A 15357-nucleotide genomic window follows, 5' to 3' on the forward strand; every position below is an offset into this window, starting at 1 on the left:
ACCTTTTTTTTTAATGTTCTTCTGTCTTCACTGTGGATATATTTGTACTTTATACTAAAATTGTATTACTATTTTGAGTCAGTTGGTAGAGTAGATTTAAGGTCCTTATGGCTTGGTTTTCTCTAGAAGCAGAATATGATAATGGAAACAGATCTTTCTTTATAGCATCTTGTTTCTTTAGTTAGGAAAATGTGATCTGTGTGTTCTCAACGCAGGGAAAAAATAATTGCACAAGATGTATCTCGGAGACTACCTGAATGCCAACTGAAATGCAGCATTGATGCCTAAGACCAGTGGAGTAACTCATCATGCTTGTTATCCTGAACAAGTTAACTCTGAGAATATTTACTGTCAATTGGTAGCTTCATTTTGAACTGCTGCACTCTCTAGCTGTCCATGCATGCCCCAATACGCTTTCTCTAAAGGAAACGGAAACACGTTACCGAAGTGCTTAGGTACAGTGAATCAGGAGAGAGGGCCTGTGAAAACACTTGCCTCTCACCGTGGATTGTATAGGAGATGCATGTCCTATTTTGGGGGCACTGCAAGGTCTAAAATAGAGGGTTTGAATGTGGCCTTTTGCACAAATCCAACCTCCTTCAACCCATGCTTACTCAGAAATTCTTGGGGTTTGGGTTGTTTTTTTTTTGAAGACCACCCTTGGTTTTTCTTCTGGTTTTATTTTAAGTTTTCTATTGTTCTTTTTATCTCCATGTATTTATTCCGATAACAGTGAAGTCTCATCAGCATAATTTTAATGGCTTTACTTGTATACCTGTTTGATACCCATTGTTTCATAACAGAAACTAAAGCTGTTTCTGGTGGTTGCCAAAATAAAAAGGAAATAGTTATACTTGCCAATCTTGATTTTTGTTTTACCCAGCCCGTGATAACAACTTGTGCTGATCAGTCAGATTGCTTAGTAATAGATATGTTTATTTGAATAACTGATTTTTTTAATAAAGGGAGGAAAGTGGTGAGCTATGGGTAAAACTCTTGGGCCTATATAACTGACAAGGTTGGATGAGTAATTGCTAAATGCTCACAGGTAAGTTGTTTGTGTGTTTCAGTAAAGATGGTGATGGAGCAGATAGTGTTATCATGAATACAAAGTATGACAAGTAATTATAAGCCCAAAGTTAATTTTACAAGGGACTGAACAAAAATACTGGCCTACGCTCTTGTAACTGCATAAATTAAGACTAGAGATAAGACTTTGGTAGAGTACAATAAAATAGCGAGACCTCAGTTGGCATGCTGGCAGCACTCCATATAGCCTACGTTATACTGTAAGGAAATTATTTTAGTAGTTCTGTTACAGAATTTAAAAAAAAAAATCTTTTAACTGTTGTTACCATTATAATCGCAAGAAGAAAAAGAAAACTGCCTAACAAGTTTGTATGGTTTTACAGAAAATAGGTGTTATTCCTGTCTCAGAAGAAAGTTAGCTAAAAATCAGAAAAATGAGCTATGTTATAGACCTCTGACAAAATGGGACAATGCTTGTTTGTTGGTTTTTGGGTTGGGGTTTTTCTGTTTTGGTGTTTTGTGTTTTTTTTTTTTTTTTTTAAATTTTTTTTACAACCAAACAAAACCAAACAAAAAAACCCTTCCCCCCCACCCCCCAATAAACATTATTCCACCCTACTCCCTTTACTTTTAATTACTATCAAATTTTGTGGTTAACAGGAAGTTCTGTGGGGTGGCAAGGAGGTAGGTTTTAAAAAGGAGTGATGTGATGTTGCAAAGAAAACCTGAATAGGATAAAAAGTATTCCTTAAACTTTTTAAAACGGAATCTAGTAAGAAAAGACTTCTTGCTTGGTCTCTACTTATATATGTATACATGCAAATTATATGTATCTATAAATATACAGAGATTTACTGTGTGAAATTATGTGAAGGCCACAGGGAAAGATCCTTCCTCCCTGCCTAAAGAGAAGGCTTGTGGCTATACGCAGCAAGCACCCTATTATAGAGAGCAGAAACACTTGAGATCCTGAGGTGGGATGGTACACCACTGTAGTAATACAATTTCTGTTCCTTTTAGAACAAAGGAATAAATAGAAAAATTTGACTTAATTGAAAAGTGACTGTAAATACGTCATTTGGAAAAGTTAGTTCCTAAATGCCTGCTTTTCTGCTCTCACTACAGAAATCCTTCTGGTGCCTAAAAGCTGAGCTGAATAGTACTTGTTCGTGTAATATCTATAGCAGCGGTCCTGCCCTTAGCTTGACCTGTGTAATGCTACTGCTTTCAAATTTGCGCATGGGTGCATTTGTGGGAATAATACACCTTTGCAGTTAGGCGTGAACAGCTGCACTTTGAGTTACTCTCCATCTGTACATTCATTTAGGCCCGTGTGTGTTCTTCAAGGTTTCTGGCTCTTTTTATGCTATCTGCTGAGGTTAGAGAGTTCCTGTTAGTCTCTGTCCTCACTAATATTTGTGAGAGAACACCTGGACTAATCCCTTAGGGCCACATTTTGAGAACTTACTTTCTCATTTCTGTTTTGGTACCTAGTACTCAGATCCTTCCATTTCCACCTCTGCATCATTTGATTTTGTTTTGATTTCTTTTTAGAAAGATGGAAGGTATCTTTGCATAGACTGTTTGACTTTTTTTTTTAAAGGCTCCAATATCCCATTTTTTGTCAGTCTACAAGGTATACAGAGTTTGAAATTGGGCATCAGGACCCTATCTGCAGGAGGCAGATTACTTCCACTGACTAAGTTGTGTCCTCAATGTGCTGTACAGATGTACTCACTTGCCAGGCTCCATGTTTCCCTTCTGGGTAAATCTTGTGGTCAGCGTTGGACCTTGAATGCAAGATGCTGAAAACCCTTTAACAATGTGGTCTGTTTCTTCAGAAGATGGGTGATGCTGACACTGTCAGCACTACCACTGTCCAGAACAAACATGCATGCAGTGTTTCTCTGACGAGCCTCTTAATATTTCTGCTGAATTTGAGAGAAATCACAAGGAAGATGCCAACTAGAATTCATTAAGTGACATACCTTGCCTTCTCCTTATACATCCAGCTCTACTGCTTTGTTGTCCTGCATGGAACACAATGAAACTTGGAGGTTTCAAGCTCTCGGAACTGACATTAGAATCAAGAGGACTTTCCCCTTTGCAGAAAGATGGAGATGAATGTTGGTTTTCCCCTCTGCTACTTAATGATCTAGCATTTATTGCATTTGCTAGCTATGATCTTAGGTTCATTAAGACTCTTAGTAGATACAGCATCCCAATGCATTGCTAACGTGATTTTTCTGAGTGGTGTCCTCTCTTGAGGATGCGTCAGAAGTAATTCCACTGGCTCCAATTTGACCAACAGAGTTCTGGTTTCTGTAATCTTGTTTGCCGCCAAGGATCTCCAAGATTCCTTTTCTTGATGCTGGATCTTCCAGGATGTGGTCACAACATTTGGATCTTCACGTGCTGTTTAAGTGGCCATCCAGCAGATCGGTGAAATCTGTCTAATCGGGGGGGAGAGGGAGTTTACTTGTTAAGAAAAAAAGTACTTATAAAAAGAACGTGCAAAATCTTGCTTGTAATCGTCCACAGAAGAATGCATACCAACTTATATGAGTGAACTGTGCTTTTTGGCTTGACATTGATGCAAGGTCACCTTCACCCCAAGGCCTCCATTCCAGCTATTCCAGAGCACTGCTTAGAGTTGAAGTCTGGTGGCTTATGCTCAGCTCTGTGAAAATATACCTAAGTGATATCCTAGCTATTGGTGGCAGGCCAACATGCCACATGCTACCTGATGACTGTGCTGAAGTTCTTGAATTATTTGATTGAAGCGTTTCTTCCATTTTAGGGAACCAGTCCATAGTGACTCTTGAGCTTAGTCACAAAGTCTGATTAAAACCATTGAAATAAACGCCTGTATTCATGCACCTTCTCTCTATGAAGTTAATCTTTCTGATGATGTTCCTGTTGTCAGGACGGCTTCATGTGCTTGTATAGCAGTCTGATATGACTTCTGGCCTTATCCTAAGTTTTCATCTAGGGCTGGGGCAAAGGTCTGTAATGACCATGAAATCCACTATGGTGGGATTTATTTCCCCCAAAACATGTCTGTGTGCTGGAATGTTTATTTTGTTCAGAACAGTGTATGTAACAGGTTTAGGCTTGCTTCTCCTTGCAGATGCTTACCTCCATGGGACTGGTATAGAAATCTGAGGTAGTTTGTGCCTCCGCTTTTTGGAATATGGTGGTAATCCCCACATTGGGCACCAGTTCAAATGGACTTCAGACTGCCTGTCTACTCCAGAACTGAAAAGGTAGCTCCACCAGTAGTGATGAAAGCGCTAGGCTATATCTATAGCCTCCCTCTGAAATATTCAATTCCAGATGTGGCAAAGTTGGCCCTCTTATCAAACATGACATTGTTACAGGCTGTATTTCTCTAGTTGCTTTTCATGTATGTTTCTGAGACCGGCCTAAAGGTGAATGAGCAATGTGCACATGATATGCTGTAAAAAAAGAGAAGCTACTTGCCCTTCCACGTGCATGTGTGCACACATTTGGATTTCTTTTTTTGGTGTGGTGTTCGTCTCTCTTATTCTGCCTTCTCTCCCCTTATTTTGATAGTCTTTTGTATTTGCGCTTCAGTAGTTGGAAGGAAATTAAGAAATAAAACAGGGTGTGTACATGCTGACTGGGTAGTACTTGTATAAAAAAAATCTCTGATGTACTTGAAGTACATTTCCATCCACAATGGAATGTGCGTACGGACAAAACATTGTGAAGTTACTGCAAGTAACTTCTCTTGCGCACTCAGGAAGAGATGACGACTCTTAGTTCTCGACAGTTCTGGCTCTGCAGCGCTATGGGGCAGGGAAAATTAGTGAAAACCTGTCTGGCATTAAAATAAGAAGTTACAGCATCGTTTTACATGCCTCGTGCTTTAGAAAGCTAAATTCTTGTCCATCACCAGAAATAATTGGGTTGGAGAACTGCCAACTGTTATGGATTTATCAGGAACACCACCACTATTTTTGGTTCCTCTTTTTAAGAGCTTTTTTGAAAAAGGAATGAGCTTCCAAAGATACACAGTTATGTTTGCCTGCACAAGTTCCTCATACCCTAAGAGGAAAAAATGGACTTAGCTGTGAGTAAGATTCTTCCTAAGTAACTCCAGGACTTCTCCAACAAATACTTCTTTTTCTTATGTTTAATATTAGCAGGATTTAGTTTTAAATTTCAGTGCTCTTTATGGTTCTTGTATCTTTCTTCATATCATTACCGAATTAAAATGACAAAAAAAATGCAAAAAAGAAAAAAAAAAAAAAAAAAAAAAAGACGGACATACCCCACCTCCCCCCAAAAAAACCCCAACATCATAGCAATGGGGTTTTACATAATTCCTTAATTGTTAAACCATGCTCAGGGGTTTATGACTTTACCTGATTGCAGTCTAAGTGACTTTTCCAGTTCAGGTGACTTTCAGTGTTTGCAAGTGAAGGTCATGGGATCAAAACAGTTACATTTTCTGTTGTAGCTATAGTCTATGCAAATACTGAATATCATGTTCCTCCTGCAGTGGTAGTCCATTACCATGTTATACAAAAATGCTAAATGGCTAGCAAAATGTATGTTACAATCACTGTGCAGAACAATGGAATTGTTTTCCTGCAGTATTTTTATAGCTTTCATTAGAGGTGTGTTTCAGTTCAGAGTCTGGATTGTTGACTGGTGTGGAAGAGAGAAAACTCTATAAATGAAAGTGCTCATGCATTGATCATGTACAATTTAACTCAATTGGGAATATTGTTTGTGCTAAACCCCTCCAAAGGAAAAATGGTTGGATAATGCAGGAAGTGCTTTAGTGATGAAGTAGGTAGTGGCAGTAGGTATGTTAGGGCTTTTTGTTTGTTTGATTTTGAGAAGACAGTTTTGCAATTAAATCTATTATTAACTCAGAAAATTATCATAGTAAGATATTGTCCTTAAACTTTGAAATATTGTTTTCTTTCCTCCGAGGACTTCATGTTTTCCCCACATTTGTAATATATGAACTCACGGTCTTACTATTCCTTACATTGTCTGTGGTCATAATGAAGGTATTTTTCTTTTTCTCTTTTTTATCTTTAATAGTCCAAGTAATCTCGGTGATGCACGCCCTAACAAAAATTCTGTGCAAGAACTGAATCTGATATAACAGAGAAAAGTACATCTTTACTATAAATCTGTATTTGGAGGAATCTTACTGATTAGAATACAGTTTGATACAACATTCTTAGGATACTAAAAAACAAAGGATTGTATTTAATGTTAAAAGTAAGTTACACATGGAGAAACATCTATTTATCTAGCTTGGGACTTGTGACAAAGTTATCAAGTGTTTTTATTATAGTAAACAAGATACTACTTTTTACTGTGCAATGTATGTCTCTTTCAACATTAATACAGAGGACACGTTTAGAAGTCCACTAGTTTATTTTTATGTCCAGAATTATTGTATTTGATGCTATGTATCTTACGAAGATAATTTATTGCACTTCTTTTATTAAAAAAAAAAAAAACCAAACACAAACAACCCACACACACACAACAACTGAAAAACCCGTCTTTAAAGTTTGTCTTGGCAGTGCTCGTCCTTTCTCTGATTCTTCCAAAGACCAGCCAGTATATCAAGTGGATTGTCTCAGCAGGACTGGCACAAGTCAGTGAATTCTCTTTTGTTCTGGGAAGTAGAGCACGCAGAGCAGGGATCATATCTCGGGAGGTAAGCTGTTCTATAGTTATTAACTTCAGTTTTTGCACCTGAATAACTTACACTGTAATACAAAGTCCCAGTATTTGAGATACCAGTGCAGTCCAATTTTGTGGCATCTCTCAACTGTTAACAAGGAGAACCAACCCATACAAAAGGAGACATGTATGTCCCTGACAGGGTTCTTAGTTCCATTTTTTAATTGTTTCATATTGTACTTTAATATTTTAAATGGCAGGTTTTACTTTTAAATAGCTTAGTTATAAATGCTTTACCTTAACTGCTCTCACTTACAACTCCTTTATTAACTGAGCAGTGAGTTGTACATAGCACCCAAGTCACTAAGACTGAGAAGCCTTTGCTTTTAAAATCTTGATATAGCTATAGAAAGAGGTAACTGAGAGTATAGGATTTGAATAAGGAAATATCAGTAAATATGAACTAGAGAGCAGATATGGTGAAATGGAAATTGCCTTAACATTTAAACAAGCAAAAAGACTTGTAATCTTTACCTGCAAAGCTTGTTCATTTTAAATCCTCTGCGGAAGAAACAACCAGCTTTTTCAGTAGTCATGAAAAAAATCCCCTAGGAAAGAAACCTTAAACTTAGTTTCATATTGAAGCTGTGAGAACGTTATTTTTTTCATGAAGTCTGCTTTGTGAAATTAAGTAAATCATGGCTATAGAGATACAACAACTGACCTCACTTTCTAGTGCTAGCTGCTTTCTGCTCTGTATCTCTGCTCACAGAAATACTCAGCTGGTGCTCTGAGCTTTTCATTGTGTGAGCAAGTGGGCTGTATAATGCTGGAACCAATTCCAAATAAAGCACGTGTTAAAAACTTACACAATGCTGTTCACTTGTATAAGTAGAGGTGATTCATTTTCATGTTCACTCCTGCATATAATTAGGAGTTATAAATATTGTATGTTTGTACAGAGTTTCAAGATACCCATACGGATCACAGAACCAGTTTAGGGGCCCACCCACTGCGCCTGGAGGCCTTCAGGCTTTCATTTTTTTCTGTGGCAGCTCTCATGTGATTATTTACTGTACAGGTTTATATAGCTCTGAAATTTCCAAAAGTCATTCTTCTGTTTGAGACCTCAAAACTACTTCCTGCTGTTGTTTTATAAGACTCGTTCAGACCACGTAGTTAAGATCTTTTTTCAGAAGATGTGCAGTATGACTTAAAGGGATTTTTGTTTGCTTTTTTTTTTAGTGTATAAAATAGTAGTGAACTTTGCCATTACATCATTAAACCAGAATGGTTTGGGGAGGTGTGTTGTTGTTTTGGTTTGTTTGTTGGTGGTTGTTGTTGTTTGTTTGTTTGTTTTTAAATAAAATGGTATTTGGCGTTTGACCTTTTAACAAACATTGAGCTTTCAAAATTGACCTCTTAACTATACGTGTAAATAATTGTTTTTCTATAAGTTCATAATGTTGTTTTTGTAATTGTATCTTCAAACCAGGTAAACGGATAATTAGATGATTTGAGCATGTACTTGTTTGCTTTTGTAGCAATATGCATAGTTGGTTAGGAAGACAGGTGAAGTCTCCTGAAAATACTGTTCAGAAGAGTCTGATCTCCTCAAACTTCTAGTCACATCTTAGTTTACCATGTAACTAAGAGAAGTAATGGCTTTTTTTGCAATTTTCAGGTCTATCTTCTTATTCTGAGTGTGACTACTCTAAGCCTTTTACTTGCCCCTGCCCTGTGGAGAGCTGCAATTATGAAATGTGTTCCAAGACCTGAAAGACGCTCAAGTACTTGATTAAGATTTGCACATATACAAGATACATCTTCTTGCAAGGAATATCTTCATTGCTCATTGTATTTCTATGCACTGAGAAAACAAGAGGTTTTGAGTAGCCAGTCCTTTTAACGTGCACTTGGTTATAAGCCTTATACTGACCTTAAAACAAAACAAAATTCAACATTAAAAAATAATTACATAGTTAGAATTACACACCTTTTACAAAATTTACTTTCTCTCTGACAGATTAGAATCTGTCAGAATATTTGTTCCTGATTCAATCAATTATTCAGAGCATAAATTATTTTTTTTAAATATAGCATCATGCAAACTGTGTTGATTAACTTTTTGCCTGAATGTGCCTTTTAATTTTCATCCTATTTTGTTACTGCTGGTTCATCACCAGATTTTGTTTAAAAAGAAAAAAATATATTATGGTGCCTATGGTATCTTCTTTCACTAAATGACTTGAGTCATTTTCACATTTAGGAGTTTAATATGCTAGTGTAAAATTAATCACAAAACACATTTCTAACGGTGAGTAAAAGTGTAGTCCTCTGCACAAAGAAAAGGTTTAACTGTTTAGCATCAAACTGTTTTAAGCAGTCAAATACATATTCCAAATGATGCAGCCAATATTGTATGATATTTTATTCCAAACTGCAGCATATAATGTATTTTCTTATAGTGGTAACTTTTACTTGTGTTAGTTCTTGTATTTATTTACATATTTGACTAGAAGTTGACTGTAAGAAAGGGCATAACAAGTTATATCTGAAGACTGACAGTTGTCACCCATTCTTGTGCTGTTACAGTAATTGTTTACCTTTTTTTTTCCCTTTGCTTTAAATCAAAAATAGATTTAGTAAAACTGGCAATTCTAATTTCAAGCACGTGAAGAATATCAGTTCTGTAACTTTGGAGGTTGGATGTTATTTGACACTATGCTAGATTTGAAATTATTTTAAGTAAATTAATTTGCACAAAACTAGAAATGGCAGACTGGATGTGTATTTGGAACTCCACAACTTTATATGTTGCATTTGCATTGAATAAATTGTTAGTCTCTTTAAAATATCATGATATTTTAAAAAACAGTGTTTTGAATGTGATCTTAAATGTCTTGTTCTTTAAAACATTATATGTAGCGGGATAAGCCTTGTAAAAGCCCATCCTTGAAGTGCCATAGAGAAAGCTTACTCACAGACTGTAGTCTACTCTGACAAACACTTTAAAAATCATCTTGAGGTTTATCTGCTCAAAACAATACTATTAAAGCTATGTTAACACTTTAGGTCAGTATCCTACTGTCATCTGAAATAACTTTGGTACCCACAAAACAGTTAGAAAAATACATGTTACGTAGGTTTAAATTGCCAATTAAAATGAAAGCTGTCCTCCCAAGTAGCAAAACAAAGCTTTGGATAGACTGGTGTGCTTTATACCTCTTTCCTCCACCATAGTAGCCTCAGTTTCCTCCTGTGTTTTCTCTGACATCTGCTGGGCTTGTCAAAATGCAGCTTGGACTAGTCTGGCTGGGTACATAGTGTTAGGACAGGGTAGGGTTCATCATATTTGAGTTCTTGCTCACTGGATTCGGGGCTTTCTCTCCAGGCACTGATGCTTCATAAAGGTTGCAGGAATGTATGGCAATTCTACCTCTCCTTGAATGGTTTCAAAAGTTATCGAGGAACAGTGACAAATGCAGAGGAAAAAGCTGCCCTATATTTTTTTCATAAAATGAATCTGTAACAGAAAAGAAACTTGAAACTGATTTGTTGTATTTCAATATTTTTGTATTCAAAATACAGAAGTAATTCAAAAGTTTTACGGTACCGCTTAACAATCTACTCACTCAGACCTTTTACTCTTTTTCAGGTGCCTCACTAAAATAATTTGTTTCTTAACTGTACTAGGGAGAGAAATCTTCCTCTTATCCACTGACCTAGCTCATGGTTTCTGCTTGAAACACAAGCTTCTCTCCTGAATGCCTCACTTTGGTTTTGAAAGATGCGTATTTCACATGTAGTTTACCACCTATGTTTGGGGGGGGGGGGAAAGTATCTATGGCAGACCGTGGTAGAGACCTCTGTATGGTTTCCATTATGTCTCTTAGTTAGCCCTTGAAACGATTAAGTATTACAGCTGTGATGAGTAAACCTTTTGTCTGAATACATTGCTGTGGCTAGTTGTACCTCTCTGGAAAATTCCAGTTAGGAGAGTAGAAAATACTGATGGTTTGTGTCTGTTAAAAGAAAGAAAACATTTTCCTGATTTACCTTTTAAAGGAGTTGGGTGAAGAGTCCTTTCGGTACCATGTCCAAAAAGGAAAGCAAGTATCTAGATACCTTACTGGTTGCCTCATCTCTGTCACTTCTTTCCCAAATAATTTTTGATTAGTCATGAGTTGGCTAGGCTTTAGGGGAAAGAAAAATAGGAGCCTCATCTGAGTATCAATGTTCTGTGCCTCTTTGTTGACACAGACTTGGATTGCCTGATTGAATATTAGATGTAAGTTCAAATTACTAATCTTATTGGACATATGGTAAGTTTTTTTACAATCAGACGTTTGAGATTACCTCCAGATTTCTATGAGACATACTGACATACTGTAAAATGTTTCCTGAAATGCAAATAATGGCTCCATGCATAATTCCGTGTCAAAATGGGGTAGTCTCATGGTACAATCTTAGAATAGAAACAACAGACCTTATTCCTGAATGATCAGTGATGCCTGTATGGAAAATGTGGAGAATACTTCACAATTGGCCCACTTAGATATAATTGCAGCTTTTCAGGAACCTTATGCTTGTACTCTGGAATATTCTCTCTCTGTGTCAAGTAGATAAAATTAAAGCAGAGATCCGGAAGCCCTGAAAGGAAAATTGCCTGGTTTGTTGAACAACAGGTGGTCTCTTCTGGAAATTTTTGTTTCAGCTTGTTGGACAGTGGTTCTATCTCATTCATTTATCTAATGATCAGCATCATTTGAATACAGAAAAGGTGATACAGGGCAGAAACTTCCTAAGTGACGAGAGGATATTTCTGTGGTGAAGCTGAGCTTAAGGGAGTGGAAAGGAAGGGTCTGCTCTGTGCTTGATTAGCAACTCATTCAGCATACCTGTTTGGGGGGGGGTGGTGTGTTTTTTGTTTGGGGTTTTTTTGGTTGGTTTGTTTCGGAGGTGGGTGTAACTGGCTGCTTGTTTTGTGTGGCTTTCTCTCTGAAAATTTGAGTTCCTGCACATTACCCCTTAATTGCTACCTTTGGTCATTGTTCCCTATGAGGGTGAAGGAACCAAAACAGTTTAAAAGCTGGTAGCATGGGCTATGCTTATACTTCGTCAGTCATTTCCCCTGTCCCCAGGGTCAGATGGGTATATATGGACCCACAACCACCCTACTTATGGCTCATCCCATATAGAGCAGGCTGTTTCAGTTCCTTAGTAGGAACATACCTAGTGGGAGTGGTGAGGTAGCTTCTTGCAATTGTGACTGATGTGGGTCTAGGATGGCTCAAGGAATGCTGTCATGGTGGCCTACTCCATGGGGCTACATAGCTTTTTAAAAGCTGTAAGAATTCTTATTTCCTATAATCCTCAAAGACGAGGAGAAAGCAGCCTCACAATACCTTGTATTTTACTTGTTTAACAGTTGGATGTTCTCTGCTTTGCAGGCAGAGAGGCGTGTGGGGGTGCCTAGCATGACAGAATAGTGCTGTATGATGATGATGGAGGGTGTGGGAAACCTAGCGTGGTCTTGCTGCCTGCTGGAGCGAACCCAGGAACAATCTAACCACAAAAGCGCTCTTGGGGTTTGTCTAGGGAAGGAATCTGTAGTTCTGCTCTGTAAGCAATCCTGGCAGTGCTCCAGCACGTGGGCAGAGCCAAAGGTGGAGGAAACTGGACCCCTGAGTGACAGGAGGGAAGCCACGCTAACAGCGTTAACATCTTTGTGGGGACAGCAACAGCTTATAAGGAGCAGTAAGTACCAGACATCCACTATTAAGATGACCTGACAACGAGGGAGCTGACAAAACTAGTGAAGCGAGAAGGAAGAGCAGCAAGATGTCCTAAGGGCTGGGTGATGTGTGGCCCACCCCACCCTAAAGGAAACAAAAGGCAGAAGGGAAAGACATGCCTCTGCTTCGATTTAGTAGCCCAGGAGGTCTGCTGCTTTGGTTCTCCCACTGCCTCTTGTTGAGTAATTACCACTGCTGGGTGGGAAGAACTTACTGACAGTGAGGACAGTGGAGACTAGGAAAATCTCCTGATTGCTGGAGACAATGGTGTGACCGGAGTGGCTTAGGGACAACTGATCCTGCCTTGGGGGACAAAATCTAGATCAGGGAATGGCAACACTTTCAAGGTTACAGTACCAAGCTGTATTTTTTTTATTTCCTAAAATAGAGCAGAAATTTGAGAACTGGGAGATGCTACCTCCCAGCGAGGTAACAAGCTTGTCAGCTGGTATTAGGTCTTTATTTAAGCCAGGGGCTTGCACAGGTCATTCTCGTAAGACGGCACGGCTTCCAGTTCTGAAGCACGTAGGTCAAAATATGTCCACGTGCATGTTCTCTGGCATCCGTCGTAGGTTTCTGTCTATAGACTAGATGACCTCTTGAAACGCAGTTTCCTTGTGTCTGTCACACAGTTCTGCCGCACTGATGCTGTTTCAAGTTGTGATCCGTTCTCCTTTTCAAGCACACTTAAAAGGGGGAGGCAGGCCACAGAAAACAGTTGTGAACTGGGATAGCCTTTCACCACCACAAACACAAACGAAGCCCCAAAGCTCCAAAATGCCTGAGAAAGGCGTGCTCAGGCATTAGAGAAACGCTGAAGGCTTTTCCACTGGTAGCAATACTTCAAATTAGTTGTGAACAACCCTCTGCTAAAGAAAAAAAGCCACCTGGGAGTGGGTATGCTTGGGCAGTTAGTGATGCGTCAAAATAAATGCTAGCAAACCAGGACACCCCTCTTGTTTGTGCTTGTTCAGTTATCTCGCAAGCAGCTTGGGGCAAAGAGAGGCTTACCGGGAAGCATGAGCAGCACAGCAAGATTACATGACAACTGTAACTAGAAGAACTTGAGTAAGTAAAAAAGGTGGTCTTCAGTCACTGTTTCTTTACTGACTTAGGGTCAAGAAAGCATCAATTCTGGTGTTTGCAGAGAAGCTGTGTGGTTTGCAAAAGCAGGTAGTGGCGTGAGGGTCATATTCTGTCCTTTGATTGCCACTGCTCCTCCGTTCTGAAAGCTAGTGTAGTTATCTTAGTCCCTACAAATCACAGTTGCTAATGAATTATTTTCTACTTTTTTTATTCAGAAGTTTCTGTCAATTTTGCTTTGTACTAGAGAAGGTAGTTGGTTTCTCTTCAACCCGAGACTTTCAAAATGGCACTAGTCTCTTAGGTAAGACTTAAAACAGCAGAGGGAATGCTTTGTAGCTTAGCGCAGTCATTTAATTCTACCTTTTTAAAAGCATGTTTGCTTTTTCTGTAGTCCCTTCTTCACCCTGGGACAGACATACCCTGTTGAGGGTGCGTCCTGGAGACTGCAGGAGCCCATGGTAGCTGGGATAGTGGAACAGGTTTTTTCTACAAGAATTAATGTAAAAAGGGGTGTGGGGGTGTGTGGGCAGGGACTTGAGTTTAAATAGTTTAAATCCACAGGCACAGTATATATGACCTGGGGGGTGGAGAGCAGCACCATCAACTGGAGGAGATGTCTTTTAGGAAGCATTTTTTCTGCAACTGGCTTGGGGCGCTTCATGTTTTTTGTGTGTGAAAGTTCTTGCCCGTTTCTGAAAAGTTATAAACAGTTATATGTCCTGAATCATCATCTTCTTTCTTCAATGTCTGCTGCCATCAAGCTTAGCCAAGAAGAATGAAGAAATGGGGTAATAATGGTCGTTATCAGAGCAGGCTACTGCATGAGCAGCCAGGGAGCCCCAGAGCAGCAAGCGGGGGTTACTGTGAATGAAAAACTTCACAGATTGCTATTTATCAAGAAAATGAAGGTAGCTAGTGTTTCCTCATTATCATAAAACACCACTCCCCAATGTCTTAAAAAAAAAAAAAAAATTGAATAAGGTATAAAAGTAACTAAACGTGAATCTAGTCAACTGATGAAATGCATCTTCTCCGGCTTCTGTGCTAGATTGTTCCGCTGTTTCTGTGCAGTGGCTTTGCTGGTCGGGTCTTCTATTCCCGACTACTCTTCTTTCCCAGGCATGATCAGGAAGCAGCATGGTTTTAGAGAAAGAACAAACCTTTTACTTCCAGCTCCCCTCTTGATGGTGTTATGAACAGCCTTGTACCACGCAGGCTTGGTATCACATGCAGGAGTGCGTGCGTGCAGCTTCCCCCCCTCCTCCCCCCCCCCCCATCGAATAGTCTTATCTCTACTCCTACAAGCAACGCGGCTTTCGAGCTTTTCGACTTTGCTGCAGTTTCCACCTTTATAATTATGCCTTTATAGCCCCCACTACGCATGCTTCAAGTTTTTTGCCAAGAATTACATCATTCTCGTGTAATTACATCACACAGCCCTAGCTAACATGCACCGTTTCTGTGGCTGGGGGGGGGCACAGCTGGCATACGGGGCATGCAGAGGTTTGAGGGTCTGGAGGCGTCAGAAAGCACGAGTGCTGAATTTTTTGGCGTAGCTCTGGCCTAATTCAAGGTTGGGAGCAGCAGCCGCCTAACGGAAAACTTTCACTTGGATTACTATAAAATCCTAATTTTAGCAATGATCGCTCTAAGCGAACTTGCTCAAGTAACGGCCGGGCAAAACGTGATGAGGAAGCACCGGCAGGATGTTGTGGCAACTAACCGCACCGCCCCGCCGCGCCGGCCCCCCCCTCCCCCCCCCCCC

General features: G+C 39.3%; 1 protein-coding gene across 1 annotated transcript in view; it reads left to right on the top strand.

Annotated features, from left to right (window-relative positions):
• Positions 1 to 8821, top strand: part of TMCO3 (transmembrane and coiled-coil domains 3) — a 32583-nt gene extending 23762 nt beyond the window's left edge. The window contains exons 10-12 of the mRNA XM_009276083.1: positions 5998 to 6077; positions 6593 to 6742; positions 8393 to 8821. Of these exons, the coding sequence (XP_009274358.1) occupies positions 5998 to 6077; positions 6593 to 6742; positions 8393 to 8506 (344 nt within the window). The 3' untranslated portion in view covers positions 8507 to 8821. The remainder of the gene's footprint in view (positions 1 to 5997; positions 6078 to 6592; positions 6743 to 8392) is intronic.
• Positions 8822 to 15357: the final 6536 nt, after the last annotated feature.

Source organism: Aptenodytes forsteri, unplaced genomic scaffold (genome assembly GCF_000699145.1).
Source record: "Aptenodytes forsteri isolate BGI_AS27 unplaced genomic scaffold, ASM69914v1 Scaffold96, whole genome shotgun sequence".
Lineage (NCBI taxonomy): Eukaryota > Metazoa > Chordata > Aves > Sphenisciformes > Spheniscidae > Aptenodytes > Aptenodytes forsteri.